Here is a 27819-nt window from a genome sequence, read left to right as displayed (position 1 = left end):
AATAGTGTGTATGAGCGCAACAATGATATAAAAAATCATAAATTATCTAGTGCTCTGTACAAGCAGTCCCTCACTTGTACAGGGTTTGTGAAATTTGTATTTGGAAATATTGCACATTGTCAAAATGAACCCTAGGGGTGGAGATTGGAAGAATTTATTAAAGAAAAGAGAAACTCAGTGGCAGCTTAAGTTAGCTGCAATGTTTCCATCCAGTCTGAATGAGACTATTTCTTTTGCTCCCATGTTGGAAAGGGCTAATAGATTTTAGTAATATATATATATATATATATATATATATATATATATATCTATATATATATCTATATATATATATATATATATAATTTTAAACATGACATATTTATGTATGTGAATTTGGGTTTTGTATTACTTTTAGTAGGAAGATACTATATGTTTATATGTGAACTTTAGTAGGGTTTTTGAATGTATTTAAAATTTTGACATGGTTTCTTTAATGTTATGTACAAAACTTTTTGGAATTAACGAGTTCAATTATGATGTCATTAATTGAAAGTATTTAAATGGTTCACTGCTAGTAGGAAGTTGTATTCTGATGAAGTCTCTACAGGACATGAAAGCGCTTAATACAAATAAATTACTGGATTTTTATTATTTCCTGAGTGCATTTTCTACAAGGATGGTATTTCAGTTATTTTAGTCACATCCAGAAAAGTTGCCGATGAGGCAGCAACACATGGTATGTAGTTTTCATTATTTCAGTGTTGTGCTGTAGAATTTTACTTTTATCCTAACTTTTTGCTTCCTTGCCTGCTAAACATCAAGCCTTCCCCTACTGGACTTGAGTTCGTTCATTCCCACATGGTGGGGACATCCCAAGAATTATAAGGCAAGATCCCTTCTGGTGGAGATGCAATTCGGGCAACTTCCCTATGGGCCTGCAATTTATCCAGTGTATCCTTTTGTTGTTTGTGCTGACATTCTGATCATGAGGGCATTTCTTGTGAAAGTCTCAGTCTCACTTTTGGGTGGTGGGACAAGTAGTCCGCATCACTGCAGAGGCCCACAATGCCATACACATGCAAATTCATGTTTCTGTAGACTCACAGTGAAGACTGCCACTTATTGGTTGCTTACTTAGTTGAATGCCCAACCCTTAGACATGCATTTGTATTGCCACCCCTCCTCCAATGAGAGATAGCAGTGAATAGCCAGATCTATCCCCCATCCTGTCAGAGTGAGCATGTCCATCCTCCCCTTCCAGCTCATACAATTGCCCAAGCCACCATTTAGACTCTTTTCACCTTGGCTTTATCTGCCAGTGCCAATGGAACTGGCTGTGCACAACACACATTCTGGTGCCACTGTGCAGGATCAGTGTACCTTTGTTTAGGCTTTGAGAATGGTATGCAGCACATAACACAGTGGTTAATGTTAGTGGTGATTGTCTTTGAGCTTGTTCTGTGTGTCACACACACAGACACAAATCCCTGGAGTATCGATGAAACAGTCCTTGTCTGAACCTTGTGTATATTTCTTTTTACAGTTATGTGGTGTGGATTTGTGTACGTCCCCATAATATTGTTGGTGTTGCATTTTTATGGTGCTTTTCTGTATGTACAAACAGGGAACATTGTGGAGCAGCACATGTATTGCTACACACACACACACACACACACACACACACACATACACACACACACGCGATATGCGACAGTAAACCATGGCTGTGTACACTGACACACATCTCTTCTGTCTGAAGACCCTCTGTATGTGCACAGCTTTTACCTGTTTCATCATATTTTCTTTTTCTTAAGGTACATTTTTGGATCTGACATCAGCTTCTCTTGCATTATAATCCAGTCTGTATCATTGTGTGGGGGCCGGTCTAACCCAGGTACAGCTACAGAGCATTTATGATGTATAGCATCATGTTGTGCAGCATAAGGCTTATGAGTACTCTGCAGCATGCCTTCTGTGGTGCAGCACTGGAAGCATCCAGGTATTAGACGTATGTATTGAGGTGGCCAAATACACTTAGTGATGTTTCTTGTCTGCAAATGTGCCTTATATGTTTCTTTTGCTTGGGTTACTAGCTTCATTACCAGTATGGAAAGGCTGTGGTGATCCCCTGGAAGTATGCTTTGGTTCTGGAAGACGCATTCTCTTGTGCCCCCCAGCCAGATTGTCTCATCATGGCTGGTGCCCAGATATTTGACTTAACACACACAACTCTGTACATAGTCATGATCATTGCACATGACTTCCACATTGTGTGGAGGCTGTGTTTGTTGTAAATAGATAATGTCATCCTAGGTGCCTGGCACCCATCTTACTGTGTGCTTGCAATGTGTAGCTGCTATGACAGTGGGTATATAGCCATGATATGGTCAAAGTCCATTATCATGGCTGTCCTCCCATGCTTGTGGATGTCTGCAATGTATCCACTGCAAGATGCTGGAATGTGGCACTGGCTACTTTGCTGACTCACTGCATATGGCAGAGCCTGTCCATTATGTTTGACATTTCACATGGTACTTGGGGCCTGTCCATTATGTTTGACATTTCACGTGGTACTTGGAGCCTGTCCATTATGTTTGACATTTCACGTGGTACTTGGAGCCTGTCCATTATGTTCGACATTTCACGTGGTACTTGGAGCCTGTCCATTATGTTCGACATTTCACGTGGTACTTGGAGCCTGTCCATTATGTTTGACATTTCACATGGCACTTGGAGCCTGTCCATTATGTTTGACATTTCCCATGGTACTTGTCATGTTGTTCCTACTCTTGCTGCACTGTTAGTGTAAAGTATTGCAAACTTTGCAGGTGTCATCACTATGTGATGACAGTGAAACAGACTAAACTCACAGAGTCCTCATACTTGTGATTAGAAAAGATGCTTGATTTGGGCTGTCTGTGCATGTATTCAGAATAGTAACTGCATGGGATTTCTGCATTTGTGTGTGTTTGCTGTTTCTCTTTTGATGTATCTGAACTGAATGCTAACTTGTCTGAACAATCTTTGTACCAAATATGCCAGAGGATGCTGTGGTAATATCTCTGTGGCATGGCTAGCTCTGATGAACTTGCACGTGTCCTTGAATAACAAGGAACCATTTGCTCCATGGTTTTCTGTGCAACTAAGCTCCCTGTTGTAATTTTTATCTCTGGATCCTGTCCTCAGTTTTGCCATTACCTGATGGAAGCCTGAATTTTTGAATATTATGAATTTTGTGTTGTGTTAAATAGGAAGATAGACATTCTAAAGTTTCACGTCTGTTTCTTGACCTTCAGTAGAAGAAATCATACATTGAGTGCAGATCTGTACCACAGCCACAATATGCCAGAGGATGCTATGGTAATATCTCTGTGGCATGGCTAGCTCTGATGAACTTGCACGTGTCCTTGAATAACAAGGAACCATTTGCTCCATGGTTTTCTGTGCAACTAAGCTCCCTGTTGTAATTTTTATCTCTGGATCCTGTCCTCAGTTTTGCCATTACCTGATGGAAGCCTGAATTTTTGAATATTATGAATTTTGTGTTGTGTTAAATAGGAAGATAGACATTCTAAAGTTTCACGTCTGTTTCTTGACCTTCAGTAGAAGAAATCATACATTGAGTGCAGATCTGTACCACAGCCACCCTTTTGGAAAAGATTATGGATTATTTTGCTATATTGGCCTAGGTCCTGTGGAGGAGAAGCAATGAAAATGTTCTGAGAAGAAAAAAAAATTGCAGAAAGCAGAATCCTGTGATGAAAGGTAACGACTTAAGATAGAAGTAAATGTAGGGAAAAAGGCATGAAGCTGTTCAAAATTCACTGGTAAATCAGCTAAAAAGTAAAGGGCAATATGAGGCCATTTTCTTTCACATTTAATGTGAAAAATATCAAAGAATTGGAGCATCTGACATAAATTGTGCTTAAGTATGGGGAAGGGTACCTGACAAACCTGCAAGAGTTTTAACCTACGAAGTGCTCCTAATGCTGATGGCATCAGTCCTGTTTAAGAGCTATTGCGATAAGTGAATAACTTTTATTTCTCTGCTTGCCTTGGGCATGATTGGTTTCTTTTGTTTTATTTTTAACACTTTGTTGCTAGTGCATGTGGCCATCACCCACTTCCCAGTCAATCGCCCTGTTCATTCCCTGTCACAAGGACAGGAATTGAGTAGGGGGGCCCATTATTCAGACAGCTATTGGGGTGGTTTGACGATCCTGTTCATTCAGCCCATCCGATCTGACATGTGGATCCTCAGGCTGCTTGTCTGATCCAGTTCAGCACTTTTTACTGCTCCAGTCTTGAGCCCTTTTAATAAATTCCCTTCCTATAATGCACCTGTCCCCTAGTTACCTCAAATTTTGTTTGACACCTTTGTGACAAAGCACGATCACTGGCAGATTGTATTCCTTCTTTTTTCAGACATTAACACTTGTTTTGTGGTAGAAATTACTATTTATAGAAATAGTAGTTATTACCTTGTTAGCGTGATTTCTTATTTTTCTTAACATCATTTTCTTTCTGTATATACTTTTTTTCAGTGTGTAGAAGTTAGATTAGTCTAAAGCATTTAATGCTTCTACAGACATGCGTCTTTCACTGTTAAGTGCACAGTGTTTCATTTAATTTCTTTTAGGTAGAAATCTGCTTAGTAATTTATTAAGGTATAGTTCTGCCTCACTCCCCTGTTTTTAAAGGAAAAATTATGGTTCAAAGAGTTTAATCTTTGGCTTGTTAATTGCCAATAGTTTTTGAAATTGTCCACTGTGGAAGATGTTGAACCAAAATGCTCAAATGTGGACAGGAAATCCTGCCACAAGACCTTCATGACTTGTATGTGGTATACCAGAGCATTGGCAGGTAAGAGAAATAGGTTATTTGCCAAGGGTCTCCTACTGTTGGATCCAGAAACAAGAAAATCAAAAATGACTTCAGATAAGCCATTGAAAACTTGAGAATCTGACCCCCACCACCACCAAAAAAAAAAAAAAAAAAGAGGCCAAGTGATTTATTGGTTCCTCCTCTGTCCCCAAAGTTCCAAGTCTGTTGGAACACAGAGCTCGGACACCCTATGTGCACTCCTCCTCCAGATCCAGAGCTGGTAGATCCCATCTGTATTCATGACTCTCCACCAAAAATTATAGGGAAACTGGTGAGTCCTGCTTCTAGACGGTTGTCTGCTCTTTATGCACCTCGCAGAAGTTGTTTAGGATGCAGATTGAAATGGGGTTTATCCAATTGACCTTGGTCACGAAGGTGATTGGATCCTGCCAAGTCCCTGATCTTATCGTTCCTTGACTGGTCTGCCGTTCTGTTCTGGATATAATTATTCCAGAAGTTTTGTATTGGAGACTACTTCGTTTGAGTTTTGGTTAGTGAAAGATTTTGAAATTCGCTTTTTTCAGGCACTTGTGAGTTTGGGGAAAATAGCAACTTCATTTGTTGTTTTGGGTGTTGAATAGTAGCTGGGTATTATGGAACCACTTCTCCAATGAGGAAAAAGCTCTTTGCATGATATGGAGGAGTTTTGGCAGGTTATTAGATACACACACGTGTGAAATCATCAGCAGTTGTATATGAGAGGCTGGACCTATGGGGAGGTATAGAGATCTTTGATTAGAATATATTAGAGGAAGGGACTAAGAATAGAGCCTTGGGGAACACAAGTGGAGTCCTGCAGTTAAGGGAGAGAGTATTCTGCCATTTTTCAGACTGGCACCTGTCAGTTGAATAGCGATTGAACCATAGTAATGTAGATCAGAATAGTCCAAGTTAATGCAGTTTTTACAGGAATTTAGGGAGGGAAACTGTATCAAACTCTTTAGACAGGTCAAGGAAGAGGGAAGAAAAAAGTTTGCCCGAGTCCCTTTATTTGTTTGTGGTGCCAGTGAGTGATAAGAGGGCAGTAGTTGTACTGTGTGTTGGGCAAAAGCCATGTTGTGTGGAAATTGACACTCATTCTTGTAGGAGATAGTCGAGGAGTTGCTTATGAATACATCTTTCAAGAATTTTTAAAAGAGGTGGCATTATTGAAATAGGCCAGAAGTTAGAGACATCAGCAGAGATGCCACCTTTATGAAGAGAGATAATGGACATTTTCCATAGTGAAAGTGTATAGGATTTGGCTGTTGATCTCTTGTTAAGGATAGAGACAGGGTATGCTATGGAATCAGCAGTTAACTTCAGGTATTCAAGTAGGAGTTTGTCTGCTACAGTGGACCAAAGTTGGGTTTAAGTATATTTTTTGTTGTCATTGCTGTAGAGAGAGGTCATATGTGGAAGTTGCTGGCAATCACTTTAGAAGGTGATTAGGTTCATGTGAGGATGATGATGGGGGTGGGTAGAAGAGTAGAGGAAGTGGTGATGTGTGTATGGTGTATGGAGAATGATGGTTTTGGCCTAACATTTTGATTGCAGAAATTCTAAGATTTAGATGCTATTTTGAGGGTGGTAGAAGCATCTGGATGTGGTGAAGAGTTTCTGGTTAAGCAGGCAGTGCATTTTATGAAACAGGTGTTGAATTATGTATCATTTTCTAGTGGAGAACTATTATGTGAAGGGGTGGGTTCCGTATTTGAGCCTGGATGTAACAGGTTATGTATTGCTGTCCAGAATTATTTGCAGTCATTTTTGTGCTGAAGTGGTAGATGGTTATAGTAATGATGTTCATCGTGCATACAGCTGCAGTCATAACAGATGGGTTCTCCTGCTGTCAGGCGGGTCCTCGGTCGGCCGAATTCCAAAGTCTAGGTCCGGCGTCGGTTTCTGTCGCTTCTTCCCTGACGTCAGTGTGACAGGGGTATAAAAGAACCAGCCAACACCATTTTCTTCAGTCTTTCTTGCCAGAAGCAGTTCGCAAGTGCGGTCGCAGCTCCTGAGATTACGAATATTTTTCAACCGAAGACTTCTAGAAAGCTAGGTACCCCGTTGGGGAAACTTTTCTTGCCTCAGACCGATGTCAGACAAAGTTAATAATTACATTTCATGTGGGAAGCAAATACCGCATAAGGATTTCCATTCCCTCTGTATACCTTGCTTAGGCCCAGACCACGACATCTCGGCCTGTCGTTTTTGTGCTACATTCAACAGACGCACTATTAAGCGTCGGGTGGAGTTCGCCCAACACTATTTTGGCAAAAAGTTTAACTACAACATGTCGTCGGATACCCCGACTCCAATTTTGAGTAAACGACATAAAGATAAGGACCGACATATGAGGTCCGCGACTTCTACCGACACCACGCTAAAGCCGACTACATGTGCTCCGGTTCTCAATGAGGCACCTACGCAGCCCCTGACTACCGATGACACTAGCGGTGTCTTCTGTGCCCGAGGTTGCAGGCTCTTCGGCCCACACCCCGACTACAGATACCGAAGTCACTCTTGGCGGGGAAACTCAGAGTTCAGACAGACCTGCCACCTGTCAAGGTGTATTTAGGCCTCCTTCTTTTTCCATTAAGGCTTACACTAAATCTAAAGCAGCCATGCATTCTAAAAGACAAGCTCCACAGGGCCCCTCTCAAGGCCCCATGCCTAAAAAGCAGATGCTCAAAATGGCTGAGGATTTGATTACTCTTATCAGGGGTTCTCAACCCCCCCCCCCTGGACAAAAGGCCCAGAGTGGAGGAAGAATACCTTTCCTCGGACCAGGCCTTCATTACTTCAAAGCATTCTGAGGACCAGGAACATTCTTACTCCCCTTTTGAAGATTCTGATGCAGAGGAGTCCATTCCCTCTCTCTCCCCCCCTGAGGATTACTCTTTTGGGGAAACCTTGCATACCGTGAGGGAACACTTCCACTGGGAAGGCCAAGAGTACTCAGACTCCAAGAAAAGGCTCAGGGATTTCCTCTTGCTCCCTCAGCACAGGCCTCTGGCTATACCTCCTGTCTTAGACATATTAGATGATGTGTATTCAGAGGCCAGCCTTAACCCAGATTCTTTACCTCCAGCTCCAGTCAAGCCTGACAGGTATTATCGGGTGCCTGATTCACACCAATTCCTATACAAAAGCCATGCGGCTGACCCAGAAACTATTTCACAGGGTCCCAAGGGAATTAAGGCCTCCACTGCCAAAAATCCATTACCTTCAGAGAGAGATTCCAGAGCTTTAGAAAGGTGGGGGGAAAAGGTATATACCTTGGCCACTTTAACCATGAGGGCATTAAACTGTCAGTTCCATATGTTAAAGTATCAACAGTTTTTGTTATCTCATTTGAAAAGCAAAATGTCACAACCTGAACAACCAGACTTGAAGGAGTTGCAGGATTTGTTGCATAGTGCAGATCAAGTGGGTAAACATACCTTGCAATGTGGTTTTGATGCTTAAGAGGCCTCTTGTAGAGCTGCTGTTACAGGATCAGTCATAAGTAGACATGCTTGGCTCAAAGAGCAAACCTTACCAGATCATGTCAAAGCTAAATTACTAGATGCACCTATTCAAAAAGATGTATTGTTTGGTGTTAAAGCTGAGGAGGTATTAAAGAAAGTGGAGGAAAAGGCAAAATCAATGCAAACAGTGAAAGATTTCCTACAGGTGTTTCAGTAGAAATTGGCCTTCAAAAAATTGGTCCTTTCCAGCCACAGACAGACCTCAGAGGTAGATACAGGCGCCCGAGAGGTAGAGGGCAATCTCAAGGATCATTTAGAGGCAGACAATGGCAAACACCTACACCAAGAGGGGGTGAGGATAGTTCACAGCCATTCAGAAAGCAGACCCAATGACTTTCCCCTTTGCATGCCAAGCAAGGCTCAAATGGCAGGCAGCACCTTTAGGTGGAAAACTGGCATTATTTTTGAAAAATTGGCATATTGTCACAAAAGACAAATGGATCCTGGACATTATAGACAGAGGCTACAGATTCCACTTTCACACCCTTCCAAAAATGAGAGGCATGCCAAACCTGCTACACAATCAAAGGGCAGAGGCACAAAAACAAATTTCAGATCTCATGGACATGAAAGCTATTCAAGATGTACCTGCACAAGAACAGGGTCAAGGTTTTTATTCCAGACTATTCCTGGTACCCAGGAAGGGCAAAGATTGGAGACCTATTTTGGACCTATCCTTCCTAAACGCATATTTACTCGTACCAAAGTTCAAGATGCTCACATTACAGCAGCTTCTTCCCATGCTGGGAAAGGCGTCTTGGCTGGTGACATTGGACCTCAAGGAGGCATACCTGCATGTCCCAATCAGATAAGATTGCAGAAGATACCTCAGATTTCTTGCAGGTTCATCCCATTATCAATTCTCTGCATTGCCCTTTGGCTTATCTACTGTGCCCAGAGTGTTCACGAAATGCATGGCATCAGTAATTGCCTTCTGCAGACTTCAAGGGATACAAATATACCCATATCTGGACGACTGCCTGATCCAAGCGGACAGCAAACACACACTTCTGAAACACCTGGTGTTTGTAATAATGTTGTTGAAATCTCTGGGATACACAGTCAACAAAAAGAAGTCAAGACTAATACCCTCTCAAACAATAATTTTCCTGGGTGCCAGCTTGGATACAAACACCCAGATGGCCTACCTCACGCCAGCGAAACAAGGGCAATTAACTCAATACTTCAGAAAACTGGCAACCTTCACCAGGCTGACTGCAAGGAAAATCCTGCAGGCTCTGGGATTCATGGCATCTTGCATCCTGCTAATCCCATGTGCAAAGCTGCATATGAGGAAACTTCAATGGTACCTAAAAACTTATGGTCTCAACACAGCCACAGTTTGGAAACAATCATACCACTGATTCCATGTCTTCAAAAGGAATTTCTGTGGTGGGCTCAAGCATGCCAAAGAAACATAGGTCTCCCATTCTGCAAGCCTCAAGCAAATCAAGTCATCACAACAGACGCCTTGGACCACGCCTGGCGCGGGGGGGGGGGGGGCGCTCATGACAGATCGGTAATGGTCACAAAAAGAAAAGCACCTACACAACAATCAAAAGGAAATGCTAGCAGTAATAAATGCCATTATGGCTTTCAAAGACCTACTGCATCCAGGGCAGCTATTGATAAGAACAGACAACACCACAGTGATGTGGTACATAAACAAACAGGGAGGAACTCATTCATATCCCCTGTGCAGACTAGCCATGTCCCTTTGGAACACGGCTCTGGAATTGCAAATCCAACTTCAAGCACAATTCCTGCCAGGGAAGGAAAACACACTGGCAGACAACCTGAGTAGAAATATGACAGATCCACACGAATGGAAGTTGCATCCTCACGTTTGTACAATGATAATTCAAGCATGGGGAAGGCCAGACATAGATCTCTCTGCCACCCACAGAAATTACCAATTAACAAAATTCTGCTCAAGGACCTTTCATCCGCAGGCCTGGAAAGTGGGCCTCTTTCAGTTGGACAACAATGACGGTTTATGCCTTTCCACCTCTTCCACTGCTGGCCAAAGTTCTATTAAAAGTCAGAGCAGACAGACCAAAGATGATTCTCATTGCTCCAGACTGGCCAAGACAACACTGGTACCCACTCCTGAGGAGCCTGACGCATTCCCCACCATGGATCCTGCCTCTAATGCCTCTTCTACTGACTCAGCACAACTTCAAAACTCTTCACAGTCAGCTGAAAACACTCAATCTAGCCGCATGGAGAATTCCTTAAATTCACAGCAGACTCTACTCTCCAAGGAGGTGCAGGATGTCATTTTGTAGGCCAGAAGGCCTTCTACTAGAAAAGCCTACTCCGCAAAATGGAAACGGTTTTGTGTCTGGAATCAGAAAAAGGGTCAGAATCCTGGAATACTGAATTTACCTCAAATACTACAGTACCTAGCCGAGCTGCTAAGCAGTGGACTTTCATTCTCCTCCATCAAAATCCATGCTTCAGCCATTTCTGCACAATACAACACTGATCCTCCTTCATTCTCTCACCCTCTCTTAAGACAGTTCCTCAGGGGGGCTAAGAATATAAAACCACCAAGGAAGCAACCAGTACCGGCTTGGGACCTCAATTTCATTCTAGAAAAACTAACCCTGCCTCCTTTTGAGCCAGCTGCTTCAACAGATCTGCAATATTTTTCATGGAAAACAGCCTTACTTCTAGCTATCACCTCAGCACGCAGGGTTTCGGAACTACAAGCCCTCATGGCTGTGCAGCCTTTCATCATTTTCCATCAGGACAGAGTTTCCTTACGAACCAATCCTTCATTTATGCCAAAGGTAGTATCCAGGGTAGCCTTGAATCAGGCTATCCACTTATTTACCCTAATCCACAAAACAAAGGGGAGAGGCTACTACATTCCTTGGACATTCACAGACAGCTCCGTTATTATTTGGACAGAACAAAGCCTTTCACAAAATCAGAGCAACTCTTTGTGTGCTATGCTACAGTTGCTCAAGGGAAGCCTATTTCCAAACAGACAATCTCAAAGTGGATAGCCCACTGCATACGCTTTTGTTACTCGTTTCATGGTAAAACTGTACCTACAGGCATCAGATCTCACTCCACAAGGGCCACAGCTACCTCTGCTGCCTTCCTCGGGGGGGGGGGGGGTTCCTACCAAAGATATTTTGGAAGCAGTCACTTGGAGTTCTGTACATACTTTCTCCAAGCACTATCACCTGCCATTATACTCCAAAACTAGAGCGGGCTTTGCCACTGCAGTCTTGCAGGGCATCCTGGATCCACCTAGTTCCACTTAGTGCCTACCACCCCTTTATTAGCTTTGGGATTCTACCCATCTGTTATGACTGCAGCTGTATGCACGATGAACATAGTACAGTTTTGTACCTACCATAAATGTAGATGTTCGAGTGCTAATACAGCTGCAGTCCAGGTTTTCCCTCCCTCCTTCCCCTCTTGGGACAGGCCTTATGGCTAACACCTCCTCATACAACCTCATTGGGATATTCTTTTATGGTGTATTTGCTTGCAACTACTGTTTTTTGATTATATTGCATTTGATTTACTACATAAATTTATGTTTTGCCTTCCTTCTGGGGGCACCTGACATCTGGGGAAACTGAGAAAATGGCGTCTGCTGGTTCGACCTAGACTTTGGAATTCAGGAGAACCCATCTGTTATGACTGCAGCTGTATTAGCACTCGAACATCTACATTTATGGTAGGTATAAAACTGTACTTTTTTAATATATGTTAACTTGTTTTTATTGTGTTGCTCAGATTTCAGAATTCTCTCTAAAGTTGCATGTTATAAGTAGATGTTCATCGTGTTACACTGCTGCAGTCATTACACTTGGGTTATCCTGCCGTCAGGCGGTCCCTCAGTCGGCCTGAGTTCCAAAGTCTTGGTCCGACGTCGGTTGCTGTTGCTTCTTCCCTGACATCAGTGCAACAGGGGTATATAAGATGCAGCCGACGCCATTTTCTTCAGTCTAAGTTCTAAGTGTAAGCCATTCTTTCTAAGCTTTCTCTGTTAGACGTTTTAGTTTTTGTTTGGGTAGTAAGCCATGGTGTATAATTAATTGTTCTTTTGCAGAGTGGGGCATGGCTGTTCAGAGGGTTTAATAATAAGGTATTAAAATTATTGACTGCCTTATCAAGTGGAAGATTTTTTTAGGGTAGACCAATTAAAGGCCTTCATTGTATTGATGGAGTCTTTATTAAATATGGAAAGGTTTTGGGGTGTTTTAAGCTGGTTGGTGGTATTTCATTAGGTATAGGCTGGAAGGTCATCTCTGAGTGAGCTTGGATAGGGCAAGAGTTTGTAAATTTATTAGGGTTAGAAAACAATATCCAGTCAAGAATTACACCTTTGCTGTGGTATATTTAAACCTAGTTGGAGTTTTGGTAAGTTGTGTGTAGCCAGTAATGTTTGTAGTAGCTGAGGGGAATGTTTGACTTGAAGTTTTGCCAGTTGATATTTACATTTTCTAATATGATATTTTCATAAGGTATATTACTTGTCCAGGAGAGAAGTTATTCTAAAGTTGGTATGTTGTTTCAGGGTGAAATAATAGACTGTAACAAAGCATAATTGTTTTTTTATTAAACGTTAGCAGTGATCTAAATATTTCAGCATTTTGGAATTTTGGAATGTTTTGCAAATACGGAGAAACTTACAATCTTGGATAAATTAAGGCTACACTACCTGCATTCTTATGGAAGCCTCTCTTCTCTGAAAATACATTAGCTTAGCGTGAGAAGAATCTTTAATGTTAGGCTTAAGCCAGGTTTTTGTAATGGCAAGAATATCAGGGCTGTTCTATGTTATCCGGACATGTAGTTCTGTAATTTTCTTACCAATGTTACTGAGATTGATAGTGACAATATTCATTTTTTTTTCGAAGACCAGTGGGAGAATAATGGGGTAAGGGGTTTGATGTTCTAGTTTTATCAGTGTGGTTAATTGGTGGTTTAATAGTAGGATAGTACAACTGGGAAGAGGTATAGTTTGAACTGGTGGTCGAAAGATAGCCAAGTTGCAATTTTGAAGAGGTGGTTCTTTACTGCTGAAATTAGTGTGTTTTGGGGCCAAGGTTGAGGTGCATTTCAGTGCACTGTGGGATTTTTGAGTAGTAGCTTATTGATTTAGAGGGGACTTATATGAGTTTTATTTTTTGAGTGGAGTGGTAGTAAAGTAGTGTGCTTAAAGTAAAAATAAGGGGAGAGGTTAAAGTGACAGAGATATTGATGTAGCTACTTCTGATTTTATATTTTTCTAAGTCAACTGCAATATGAGAGGTGTATAGAGTTGAATACATACAGTGATAGTTTGTTAGGATGTTAGTAGCAGTAGAAAGAGAGACAATAGTTGTAGAAACATTTGAAATTTCAGTGGTTACAGGGAAGAGTGAGGTGTAGTATGAAGTGGGAGTCAGAGCTGGAGTAAATGCAGAGAAATGTCTGGAGTAAATGTCATTTACATTAAGAGGGTTCGTGGTCTGCACTCTTGTGGGAGGAGAGGCTGGACTCTGCCCTTCTGAGCTGGGAATTTCTGGTTAAAGGCTTATAATGCCTGCATATTTGAACTGCTTCTTACTGAAATTGGTACACCTTGTTTGCTGTAGCATAGACTAGATCCCGGCCTGCTGAATCTAGCTTTGTTTGTATAACTTGAGCACTAATCCAGGCATTCTTTAAAGTATTCAGTTGCATTTATTACTGCTTGGTAGTAACGTGATTAAAGTGTAGCTATCATTCTAAGTCTTTTGGATTAAGCACTTGGGCTTCAGACCAGTTGTTTTACATTAAGAAGGTTTGGGCCTGCACTGTGGTGGCAGGACACGTAGCTTACATCCTTCTAAGTTGGGAACTGCTGATTGAGGGCTCAGTGTCTGTTATTCTAAAAGTGTATTAGTTCTGGTTTAAGCACTTGGGCTTCAGGCCAGTTATTTTACATTAAGAAGGTTCGTGGTCTACACTCTTGTGTGAGGAGAGGCTGGACTCTACCCTTCTGAGCTGGGAATTTCTGGTTAAAGGCTTATAGTGCCTGCATATTTGAACTGTTTCTTACTGAAATTGGTACACCTTGTTTGCTGTAGCATAGACTAGATCCAGGCCTGCTGAATCTAGCTTTGTTTGTATGCTTGTTATTTCCCTGAAATGCTAATTCCACCTAAAACGTGGCTTTTCAGCGCTTCTGTGGATCCCTAGTGATATCTGCATTGCTTACTGTACTTATTTCCTTGTTTCACTTGAAAGTTACTGTTTGTCATTTTTATATTTAAGTTACCTGTAACACATTGCATTTAAGTTACCTGGCACTTGCTCACTAAAGCAATTATATAGGTCAGCACTAAAAAATTAAAAGCACTACACCCTCACAAACTCCCCTTGAGTACCTTGTTCCCCATTGGCCCTTTTTTCAATTATAAAGGAATTCCCAATACTATTCTAGCATGTCCAAAGGTCAGTTGTCAATCGCCTCTCCGGTCCAGCTGGTGAATCTGGGAATCTTGAGGCAATGTTACAACTGCCTCATGTACACAGACAACCCTCTCCTCCTCCCAGCAAATTCCAACACATGTGAGAGATGCAACCATATAGCCAAACTGGAGGCTAAGCTCTCTCAACTCAGTACTGGTGTAACCAGTCAGGAGGAGAAGGAAACCACACTCACTACAATTCCAGTCTCATAGACCTACCACGACAGCAAACCAAACACATAAACACACAAAAACATACTCGGAGGCTCTAAATAAAAATCTGCCTAAACAGCAGAGACCTCCAATGCAGACATCCAAGCAACCGCTACCCCAAAACAAAACACGTGCAACACATAGCTCACAAAGCCAGTGTGCCGAACAGTCACAGCCATTAAGGCTAAACAACACACCTGATACACTTGTAATAGGTGACTATCGTCAGGCACACTGACGTCCTGCTCACCAGGCTGAACAAGGAGAAGGTCATGGTGAGCTGCCTGTCGGGCGCTAGGATCCGCCACATAACACAAGCACTCAGGTCACTCCAAGGCAAGTACAAATATGACTGAGTCATTGTCCATGCTGGTGTGAATGACCTGAGACGTACCTCCCTGGACTACATGAAAAGAGACATAGAGGAGCTCTCTGAGCATGTAGCCCAGGCCGGTATGACCCTGACCTTGAGTAGCATCTTACCCTCACCAAGAATGATGCCACAATATGAAGACAAGATGATCAGTTTCAACAATTGGCTTAAGTATTGGTGTCATTCAAAGGGGATACAATGCCTGTCAGCCTGGGATGACATGCTCGACAAGCCACGATGCTTCGCTAGGGACGGCTTGCACCTGTCACCCCTGGGCTTTCGGATATTGGCAAAAGCTCTTGCTACCCCCATAGTGCCTTTTTTAGGCGAGACTCAAAAGACAAACCCACCTCCATAGGTATCACAAGGGATAAGAAACTAAGAGTAATGCTACTCAACACCAGAAGTCTAAACCTCAAGATGCATGCACTCGAAACTCTCCTTAGCATGGAGAACATCGATATCTGTGCAGTAACAGAAACCTGGTTCAAGGCTCCCGAGAGCACCCCAGCACTACCAGGTTATACCTCGTAACATGCTTTTCGACCCCAAAACTTGGACCGAACCACAAAAGGAGGGGGAGTATCAGTATTCATCAAAGATACCCACACCTCCAGGTTGGTGGCACAGCACGAAGCATCAGAGACTATCCATGTGCAACTAACAGTGGGTAAAACTGCCTTCCAGTTTATAGCCTGCTACAGACCACCCTCCCAAACCCAGGAACCACACTCGGCCTTCCTGAAAACACTGGAAAATATGAAGGTCTCTCCAAACACCATTATATTGGGCGACTTCAACTACCCAAACATAGACTGGGAGCATTACTCTAGCTCCAACACCCTAGCCCAAAGGTTCCTAGAATTTATAAGCTCAAATGCAATGGAACAACTTGTTACCACTCCCACAAGAGGGGAAAACATACTGGACCTGATCATCACCAACATGGGGACTCTATGATCCAGACCAGAAGTGTATCCCTCACTGGTAAGATCAGACCATAAACTAATCTAACTGGATATTCACATCCCGACCCCACCCCCTGCCCATAAAACCATAGTGAAAAACTTCTCTAAAGCAAATTTCACACTCCTCAAAACCGAGGTGGAATCCTTCAAAGCCCCCGGGCCTGTGGAAAATATGGCCCAGACACAAGAATCCTTTATAAACGCATTCTATGAACACCTTCAGGAATGCATGGATCATGCAATCCCAAATAAAACCAACACCCAATCCTCCAAAGGCAGACGGTCCTGTCTGGTGGACCCCAGCCATAAACAAACTATACAATAGAAGGAGGAAGCTACTACATGATAGAGCAAAATCCCAAAAAGGGAAGGCATCTCTGATCAGTATTAGCAAAAAACTACAGGCACTCATAAAATCGTCTAAGGCCAGCTTCGAGAGAAAAATTGCACAGGACACCAAGGATAATCACAAGGCTTTCTTTAGTTATGTTAGGAACCTGGGTGGGAATTCTCAGATATGCTCAGAATTAGTCCAGAATGACAAAAAGTACACCAAACCCACAGACATTGCCAACATCCTAGTTGACAGGTTCAGTGCAAACTTCTCCCGCTCCTCCCCACCAAAAGAGCAAACTTCTATCCCAGCAGAGTGCTGCCCCCCTGACATCTCAGATGCTCAGGTAAGAGCCACCCTCTCCAAAGCAAAAAAAAACAAACATAAAACTACTGTTCAATCTCAGCCTTACTGCAGGATATGTACCCAAAGAGTGGCGTACAGCAACAGTGGTCCCTCTCCACAAAGCTGGTGTCTCAACGGATCCTGGAAACTATCGCCCCATAAGCCTGACTAGCTTGGTCTGCAAAGCTATGGAAAGGCCCGTCATGGACCTCATAAATAAAGATATTGGGGACCTACAGACACTGGATTCTACCCAGTTTGGCTTTGTTAAGGGCAGATCCTGCCTCTTAAACCTGGTTGATTTCTTTGAAACAGTCACCAAGGCCATTGATGAGGAGAAGGTGGTCCACACAGCTTACCTGGACCTCGCAAAAGCCTTCGATACAATACCCTACTTGGGCATTATAGATAAGTTCACCAGCTTAAATATAAACCCCTATGTCACTAAATGGGTTGCAAACTGGCTCAAGAACAGAACCCACATGGTTAGAATTACTGGAGCCATGTCAGACTCCAAACCAGTTACAAATGGCGTCCCACAAGGCTCAGTCCTGGGACCTGTCTTGTTCGATATGTATTTCTCGGAGGTACAGGCCAACACGGAAGGACTGTGGCTGACCAAGTTCGCAGATGACTGCAAACTGGGCGCCATAATCGACTCTCCAGCCAACACAAGCATCCTCCAAAAGGGCCTCATAGAAACAGACAACTGGTGCTAGAGCCATGGCCTCAAGCTAAACGCCAAAAAGTGTATAGTCATCCCCTTTGGCAAAAACAAAGTGCCCACAAATTACCACATAGGTGATAATCCATTAAGTACAGAAGAAGTAATTAGGGACCTGGGGACCCAAGTTGATAGCACTCTCTCATTTGACAACCACGTGGCCAAAGTGGTTAGAAAAACATTTTATATAGCCCACCTAATCATGAAGGGATTCACATCTAGATCAGGGGAGGTCATTGTGCCTCTTTACTCATCCCTCATCAGGCCCATAATTGAGTACAATGCCCCTTTTGGGATGTACCTTACCAGACACCTGCAGCAACTGGAAAGACCCCAAAAGTACCTCACCAAGAGGATCAAAGGGCTCAAACAGATATGCCATATGCTGCCCGGTTAAAGAAACTCCATCTCTACTCAGTGGCAATACTGCCTGCTCAGAGGCGATCTGTGCCTGACGTATAAAGCTATGTCCAACCCGGAATTAATGGACATGCTGCACTTCAGAAAATCCAAATCCCATCGAGCTATGCGCTCGAGAGACTTGAACCTCAGCACTGAAATAAATAGGACATGCTGGAGGGACAGATTCATAACCCAGAGGCTCCCTTCACTCTGGAATAAAATCCCAGTCCAGGTTAGGCAGAGTCCCTCATTGACTTTTCAAGAGGAATCTTGATGAGTGGATGGGAGATCGTAGGTTTACCCCAGGTATCACTTCTGTGTCACTGTTAGACAGAGGCACAGTATACTAACCTCGAAAAAGAGCATAGCAAAATTAATTTAAAATGGGTGACGAAAGCCAAACAAACACACTTTGGCTAGGCTTATAAATGCCCTAGGGCAGATAGCCTAGTATGAACCTATGAACCTATAAGAAGTAAGCAAAGAATTAATAAGACATATAACAATATTAATTTTAATTATGTAATGTGAGAGAGGAAGTGGAGGAGTACCAACAATATTTGAAGTCTGTCAGAGATACTGATAGTGAAATGTAGGTGTGTGTAATTGTGTCAAGAGCAGCTGAGGCAAATTTAAATGTCTTTGGCTGGGAGTGGTGTGAGACACTGAATGGGCATTGAGAAGGTTATGTTGCTGCAGGTGGGAGGATTGAGGGGGGGGGTCCTATGATAGGTTGGAATTTAGGAAGGGTTTGTATTGTATAAAGGAAGTGATGTTAGGGTGGGTGGGAATGGAGGTAGGATGGAGAGTGAAGTGAAGCTGAGCGCAGAGTTATCAAACTGAGACCTGCATGAAAACAATAAGTCAGGATCATCAAAAGGTAAGTAAAAATGTCTTACTAGACTGGTTGACAGCAACAGCAGTGGCAGTCTTAAAGATTAATAGCAAAAAGATGGAAAGTATTACCATGAAAAATAAAGAAGATAGTATCAGCGGGAGGTAGACCAAGACCGTGTATGAACTAGCAGCATGAAGCTTCTAAGGGAGATGGAACAAGACTTGCCCTGAAGGGAGAAAGTAGTCCGGTAGTTGAGTGAAATGTATGTAGCAGACAGGGGATAGCAACCAAAAAATCAATAATAAGTCACTGTGCCTTACAGCTGAGTGACTGGAGAATTTCTAAGGTACAGCAGTAGAATTGATAAATTGGCTACAGTAGGAAGGAAGCCAGGTATGGCAAGCACTCCTAAGACACCTGAGTATTTACACAGTAAGGTGAAAGGGGCAGCTGCACTCGCTGTTAAGTAGGAGATATCAGCAACAGTGCAATTTCCATACAGTAACCCAGTGAGTATCTAACTAAGCGGTTATACTATAGGGGAAGTCCTTACTTAAGGCACTTCTTTGGTGACCTCTTACTGTAATGCCTTCTAGAGCTGAATTATCTACGTACTCTGACCCTGCTTCTTAGTCTTGATTAATGTTCTCATATTTTCTCTCAGGTTCTCCAAATTTCTCCTTAGCCGGCATCCAGGCAGTGTAATTACTAGTCGTTGACTGAATTTTATCAACAGACAGTTTCAGTAGCCTTTCTCTTGTCAATTTCTGTTTGCCTACTGGGAGAGCTGAAATCAACCCATTGGTCAGTGTGCAGTCAATTTGGAAGACTCGCATAACCAACTTCTTAAGCATTTCAATTTTTTTTTCACGCCAAGGTTTTGATTCCTATGCATTAGCCTGTCTTATATATATATATATTGTTAATCCTTTCTTAAGAGTATGTTTCTGCTTTATCCTCCAATGTAAGGACCCAGTCCCTCCTTGGGACCTCAATTTTGTGTTAGAGGCCTTAATAAAGTTAATATATGACAGTGTTCACCACTTCTTTAACAGTCTTATCTTGGGGCACCTTGTTCATTGTTGCTATAACCGATGCCAGGAGAATTTTTAAGTTATATACTTTATCATCTTCTCCACCTTATTTGTTTTTTCAAAAGATGGAATCGCTTTAAGCACTAATACTTCCTTTTTTCCACAAGGAGACATCTGAATCGGGCTTGAATCCAACCCATCCATCTTCTAATATTCTTTCCCAATCACTCCAACAAGGGTGAACATTTGCTTTACATGTCAGATATGCACAGACAATTGAGTTGTCTTCATAGAGCCAAGGCTAACAGAAAAAAAAACCTCAACTGTTTGTGTTCTTTGTTTTAAATAGATTGAATTTAAAAGTTTCCAAGGTGACCTTGTCTAGATGATTTTTGGATTGGATAACGTGTTTATGCTTCCAGTGATCCTACCTTGCCCCTTAGGCCAGTGGATCATTCTACAAGACGTGGCCACATCTGATGCCTTATTCAGGAACTCTTCTGTAGATGAGATTTGTGCAGGGCTACTTTACATACCATTGCTAAACATTATAAACTGGGCATGATTTCTAGGTCTAGAGATTTGTTTCGGGCCACTGTCCTCAAAAGTTCTGTTGTGATACCACCTGGGTGTTAAGTAGCTGAGACATCTGTCCCACAAGTCAAATTGGGTGGACATGGAGAATAGGATACATTACTTGCGTACTTAACGTAATGCTGAATTCTCTTCATGTCTGCCTGTCCAATTCCCCCTTCCTTTAATCTAGTTCTGAAGGACTGGGAGGACCTGCCACCTTTAGAGGTCTGTAGTACAGTTGTCTGTTCCTGTGGTCACCAGGCTCAGTCTGAGGAAACTTTACAAACCTGATGCATTGTAGGAAATAAAAATTTAGAGGGCTTGAGGTTGGAAAACTAGTTTTATCTGATTGAGGACCCATAAGTCATATCACACAAACGAGGATGAAAGAGCCAGCGTTAATGGTAAAAGTGTCACTACCATTTCACTACTGTGAATAAGTAGTGTGATGTTGTAGTTTCATGGGTAAGGAAGGAGGAGAGCTAGGGTGAAAGGCTGTTGAGAGAGGATACATGTCATAGGTTCATAGGTAGGTACTAGGCTATTAGCCCTAGGGCCTAAATAAGCCTAGCCAAATAGTTACCCTGGCTTTCGCCACCCAAGAAAATTATTTTCCTGTGCCCCTGTCGAGCAGAGCCACAGAAGTGATCCCAGGGGTGAATTTCCTATTTCCATCTAATCATCAAGATTTTTCTTGAAGTGTGCTAATGAGGAGCTCTGTTTGACATAGACATGTAGTCTGTTCCAGAGTATGGGAAATCTCTGGGACAGGAATCTATCCCTCCAGCATGTTCTTTTTATTGTGGTGACAAGGTTTAGGTACCTACAGTGTGTAGCTCGGAGGGATTGGGATTTCTTTAAGTGAGGGCATGTCCAACAGCTCTGGGTTTGACATAGCTTTGTATGTTGAGCAGAGATCGCCTTTGAGTAGGCGATATGCGACGGAGTAAAGCTGGAGTTTTTTGAGACAGTCTGCGTAGGGCATCTGTTTGAGGCCAGTAATCCTCTTTGTGAAGTATTTCTGCGGCCTTTCTAGTTGTTGTAGATGTCTTGTGGGGTACATACCAAAAGGGGCGTTGTACTCTTTAATGGGTCTGAGTGATGAGTAGAGGGGAAAATTACCTCTTTTTTTCTGGATGAGAAACCTTTTGTAATGAGGTGTGCCACGTAGAAGGATTTCCTGACCACTGTGGTGATGTGATTATGAAAGGAGAGACTACTGTCCACCTGTATCCCAAGGTCTCTTGTCACACTTTTGGTATTAAGTAGATTACCACCTATGTGGTAGTTAATGGGTACAGAGTTTTTACCAAAGGGGATGAGAGTGCACGTTTTGGCATTGAGCTTGAGGCCATGGCTTTGACACCAGGCGTCTGTCTCAGTGAGGCCCTTTTGTAGGATGTCCACATCGTTAGTAGTTTAGATTACGGCTCCTAGTTTGCAGTCATCTGCAAACTTCATTACCAAAGACCTTCTGTGTTAGTCTGTACTTCAGAGACGTAGATATCAGACAGGAGAGGACCCAGGACTGAACCCTGTGGTACTCCACTTGTCACTGATCTGAAGTCGGATTTGGAGTCTGCTACTTTCCCAGTGTGGGTTCTGTCCATGAGCCAGTTGGCAACCCATCTTGTGACATAGGGATTTATACCTAGTTTAGTGAGTTTATCTATAATTCCAGAATGGGGGATGGTGTTAAAAACCTTGGCGAGATCTAGATAGGCTGTGTGAACCACCTTACCCTCATCTGTGGCTTTGGTGACTGCTTCAAAGAAGTCTATCAGGTTTAGGAGAGATGATCTGCCTTTTGCAAACTTGAACTGGGTGGGATCCAGAGTTTGGAGATTACCACTGTCTTTGTTTATAAGTTCTATGATGATACATTCCATGGCCTTGCAGACCAGGCTCATCAGGCTAATGGGGCAGTAGCTCCCAGGGTCCGTTGTGGCTCCCCCTTTGTGGCGTGGGATAACCGTTGCGGTGCGCCGTTCAGTGGGCACAAAGCTTGAGGTGAGGCTATGATTGAACATGGTACCTAGGTGGGGTGCCTGTTCGTTCTGTAGTTCGTGTAGAACACAGCCTGGGATATTGTCAGGTTCCATGGATGCTGTGTTCTTGGCTTTGGAGAGTTTTTTTTTTTTTTTTTTTTATACCTGTGTAGTCGTGATTACAGGAACTTTGCATTCTTCCGGTGTAGAGATGGGCCCTCTAGGGGGTGAAGGGGGAAAAGTTAGCACTGAACCTATCTGCCAGGATTTTGGCAGTCTCAGTTGGTTCTGTATATTTAGTGCCATTGTGCTGTAACTCAGAGCAGACCTGAGTGTTGCCATTGAGATTCTTGACATAGCTATAGAATGCTTTGTGGTTGTCTTTAGAATCCGTGGCAATTTTATTTTTGTAACTAGCTTTGGAGGATTTTATGAGGGATCTCCGCTTCTTACTGAGGCTGACCAGGGAGTTCCATCAGTCGTGGGATTTTACTCTTTTTTTGCAACAGTTTCTTTCTTCTGTTGTAGAGTTTGTTTATGGCAGGGGACCACCAGATTGGCTTCCTTTTTTGGGAGGATAGCATCTTGGTTCTGTTGGGGATAGCACAATCCATGCACTCATGTAAGTGCTTATAAAGTGCATTTGTGTAGGATTCAGCAGTCATACCTCTGTTGTCCATCTGCATGGGTTTCATGAAGTTTGCCACTTCTGTCTTAAGTATGAAGTTGGCTTTGGAGAATTTTTTTACGGTGGTTTCCCTAATGGAGGGTTGGGGTGGGATGTGGATGTCTAGGGTGATTAGCTTGTGGTCGGATCTGACCAACGAGGAATTGACCTCTGGTGTGGAACACTGGTCGCCCATGTTGGTAATGACCAGGTCTAGCATATTGCTGCCGCTGGTGGGGGTGTGAATAAGTTGATCCAAAGCGTTGGAATTTATGAATTCCAGAAAACGTTGAGCAAAAGAGTTGGTACATGAGTAGCTTTCCCAGTTAATGGTGGGATAGTTGAAAACGCCCATTATTAGGGTGTTGGATTGTACTCTAATATTTTTCAGTGTATCAAGAAATGAAGAGCAGGAATTCTGGGGCATGGTGGGGGGTCTGTAGCAAGCTACAATTTGGATTGCGGTCTTGCCCAGAGTTAGTTGCACTTGGATAATCTCGGATGCATTATGCTGTGCAACTAGCCTGGAGCTGTGGGTATCCTTAATGAATATGGACACACCTCTGCCTTTAGTGCTTAGGTTTGGGTTAGGTGGCCGAAAGGTGTATGAATTATAGCCTGGTAATGCCAGGGGTGCTCTCTGGAGCTTTGAACCAGGTCTCTGTCACTGCACAGATGTTGATGTTCTCCATTTTAAGTAGTGCCTCGAGTGAGTGCATTTTGAGGTTTAGACTTCTAACACTGAGTAGCATTATCCTCAGATTTTGCTTGCTTGTACCTGATACGGTGGTGAATTTGTCATTTGAACCTTGCCTAAAAAAGGTACTCTAGGGGTGGCAAGAGTCTTGGCCAGTATTCGGAATCCCAAGGGCGACAGATGCAGGCCACCTCCAGAAGGCTCCAGAATGTCGCTCCGTCAACACTTTTTTTGAATGCTGAATGATTGGAAAAAGAGCGTAACAAGTCTCGACGAACCTTGCGGTTAAGTTTTTTTTTTTTTTTTTTTGCAGGGTGGTAAGCCCCTCCCTGCACCATCCATGTGGGGGGACAACTCTGAGGCCTCTTGACAGTAGAGAAAAAAGAAACTCCGCTGTCAGCAAAAACTTGTTTCTCTCCTTTTCTGCCAATTCCACTGAACTTGATGAATAGTAACCTGTTGAGAAAGCACTTAACAGTAGCAGCCTTCTGGAGGTGTTTTTAAGGTCTTTCTAAAGGTCTTGTCAGAGTTGACATCTCTTACGGGGAGATGTAGAAACTGCCACAGTTTTGGGGCAAGAGTACAGAAACTGATTAGTAGTGGAGAGTTTAGATTGAGTGGTTTGCAGTGAGTGAGTGTTGGGTTTTGAGAGCATAGGTTATAACCGGGCTTGTCTTATTAGGAAATTACTCTTCTTTTATGAGCTTGTAGAGAAGAGAGGCAAGGAGTACTTCAGCACATAGTTTTATTCAGGAGCTATTCCAGTGCTGATGGTACATTTGATTCCTGTAAACCAAAGAGCAGTCTCAAACTTTTTGTTGTTCTTTCTTCTTGTTACTGTTACTGTTGTGATATTCTTTCCTGTTGGTGTGTAGCATTCCACTAAACTTGCTATCTTCTAGAATTTACTGATCGGTCATTTCAAGCTGGGGACTTTTTGTCAGTATTTCAGATAGTTCTTTCTATTCTTTTTTCCATAGTTCATCAGACCTTTTGCTGTGTTGTAAGTATGCTATTTTAGTGTGATAAGTTTAGTCATAGCTTAAATGTGTGCAGATTACTTTTTTCTGTTTTAACTCTAGGATGGTTTATTGCGTAACTGATTTTTAAGTATATTGCCTATATCACTTTATCATCTACTCATTTCACAGTGGTGGTTTTCATTTTATGATGGTGTTCACTGAGATGTTATTGGAGGTAGAGCTTTAGCATGTTTAACTTGTGTGGCTTTCGTTTTGTGGCCATGTGCCATGGTATTATCTGACTGTTGTTATCCACTCACCTCCCCAGAACATCCACAGAATGTTTAGGTTAAATGAGGGAAAATAGAGAAGAAATACTGTACCGTCCCATTGGACAGAAAATACTAGAATGCAAAGGCTCTGCGTTCCTTTTAATGGGCCAGTGCAAGTTTTACAGTCAGAGGAACCACCACTTGAAAGGCTCAGCAAATGAATATTAGTCAAAAGCTCACTAATTCATTATTTGTTTAGAGTTAATGTGAATAATTTCAACTTTTGCGTATTTATTTGCTGTGCTCCAGTATTTATGGTATTTTATACCAAGATGTATACTTTCATTCAAATAATATATTCATTTGCAGCATGTCACTTATTGCCCATTAGTTTAGAGCTTTTAATTTATAGAGTATAAACACCAGAACTAGTACAATTGTTTTTGAGGCAAAAGCTGTAAGGCTAGTAGCGGGAACAAATAAACACTGAGATTTTGCATCATCGATACAAAGTGAATTCAAGGTTATTACTTTTTTGTATTATTAGTTAACTGATTCAGTGTTATGTACCTCTTTGCATCTGAACTAATTTTTTCTTCTTCATTTTTTATTTTTTGAAATGTTACCTAGAACTCTGTTGAAGAATAATCACCTTTACCTTGGTATCTTCTAGGTATGAAAGAATTCTGGGATCACTGACTGAACGTGCAGAGATGGATAACATTGAGCGGTTCAGACCTTTAGTGGAAGGCCTGAGCAGTGGGAACATGGCTCTTAAGGTGAGAAGTAAAAGGTTACTTATATTTTTATGCAATCTTATTTTACTGTGCATACAACAGTACATCGCAGTCAGCCTTGATGCAGTGCATTCCAGAAAAAATTCAAATAACATATTCATTAAGCATAGTGATGGTGTGGCCTAATGTTCTGCTCAGGCTTCACAGTGGAGCAGAGCTGCAGTGTTTATTGCTTCCTTTTGTGAATGTTTGTGACCTTAGTTCAGGAATTGTCTTGAACTGCCAAATAGCCATCTTGGAATGGAAAGGCTTGAGACAGATCTCCTATGCCACCTGAATGGTAGAGATACCTGTACAGACTCATTTTATGGTAATGGTATGACTGGGAGCAATGAGCTTGCTGTGCTATCTTTATTTATTCTTGCTTTTTGAGGAGGATAAGTGTAGGAAGAAAACAAATCTTTTTGTAAGATGTCTTGAATCAGGTGCTTGTGATTGAGATAGTAGTGGTTTTATTTTATTTTTTTACCAGGAATGTTTGATCAGTCTTTTTGTAGCTCTGACCACTCTTAACTCTTTCGTAATTTCAGCAAGATTCAGTATTTACAACAGGATAACTCTGTTGTACTTTTTCAAGTCCTTCTCTGACAATTCATAGGACTGGAGCTAGATTCTTAATGGATCAGAGTACAATCTGGACTGGATGGAAAATGTCAGCTTCATGCCTGGTGTGGTACCCATGTCCCTTATGGACAGTGGCAGTCTGTAAAAAGCATTCAAAACGCTGGTTGTGGACCTTTGTTATCTTTCTTCTAAGGATAGAAAATTAAGTAATATTTCCTGCATTTTAAAGTTTTTTTTTTTTTTTTGATCATCTTTAGCACAGACTATTCTTTTAGCTTATAAAGGATAGTGAAGAATGCATTCCTAAAATACAGAGTCCTTGAGTCAGACTTACAGCACATCTTCATGCACACCCTTCCTCTTTTTTCAAGCTTTTCAGAGAAGAAATCGATTAGCACTGAAATTAAATTGTTTGCTTAGTATGGGTAGCTAAGGAGAGACAAGCCTTCCCAATCTGTACAAAGAAATCAAATGATCAGCTTGTGAAGTTGTATGAGAAGCCCTTAGATTCCTACAGGCCTAAGCTAAGGTTAAACCAAAGATGACAAATGTAGTTCCTAAGAAGAATGAGGGTAAAATGAAAACTATACCGGCTTTATAGCTCAGCAGGTTGTATAAAACGTTTGATCCTCATTATTATTTGATGTTCCCACAAGTTCCTACTCTATTGCAAATGTTGGTCACTACTATCATCATAGATAGGTAGCTTTCCGTTTGTACTGATGGCATCTTATTTGGTACCATCTGTGTATTTATTTGAACTTTATTTAGGTGAGTACACTGATCCAACAACCATTTCAGCCATGACCAAGCCATTTGGCAAAAACAGTAGTACAGATATCAAATTTCAAATTAATAGCAGGAACAGTAGTATATAGACACATCCAGTAGTACAAGTTTCAGCATGTCAACTATAAAGGAGAGACAAAAGTATATAATAAACAAAAATCATTGTATCAGTTATATAAATGAGAACCTGCTAATAGAACAATGGCAGTAAAACTGCTAGTAAAATGGATGCAAAACTACTTTCTTAGATAGTGGAATATTCTGTAGTAGGTGTATAACAGAAGAGTGCAGGGGAATATTCTGTAGTAGGTATGTAACAGAAGAGTGCAGGGGAATATTCTGTAGTAGGTATGTAACAGAAGAGTGCAGGGGAATATTCTGTAGTAGGTATGTAACAGAAGAGTGCAGGGGAGTATTCTGTAGTAGGTATATAACAG

General features: G+C 42.1%; 1 protein-coding gene across 1 annotated transcript in view; it reads left to right on the top strand.

Moving 5' to 3' along the window:
* Positions 1–27819, top strand: part of DIAPH1 (diaphanous related formin 1) — a 2838381-nt gene that overhangs the window by 789940 nt on the left and 2020622 nt on the right. The window contains exon 8 of the mRNA XM_044069079.1: positions 25906–26011. Coding sequence (XP_043925014.1) covers positions 25906–26011 — 106 coding nt within the window. The remainder of the gene's footprint in view (positions 1–25905; positions 26012–27819) is intronic.

Source organism: Protopterus annectens, chromosome 4.part0 (genome assembly GCF_019279795.1).
Source record: "Protopterus annectens isolate FY-2018-M chromosome 4.part0, PAN1.0, whole genome shotgun sequence".
NCBI lineage: Eukaryota > Metazoa > Chordata > Ceratodontiformes > Protopteridae > Protopterus > Protopterus annectens.
This window is presented reverse-complemented; position numbering and strand designations above follow the sequence as displayed.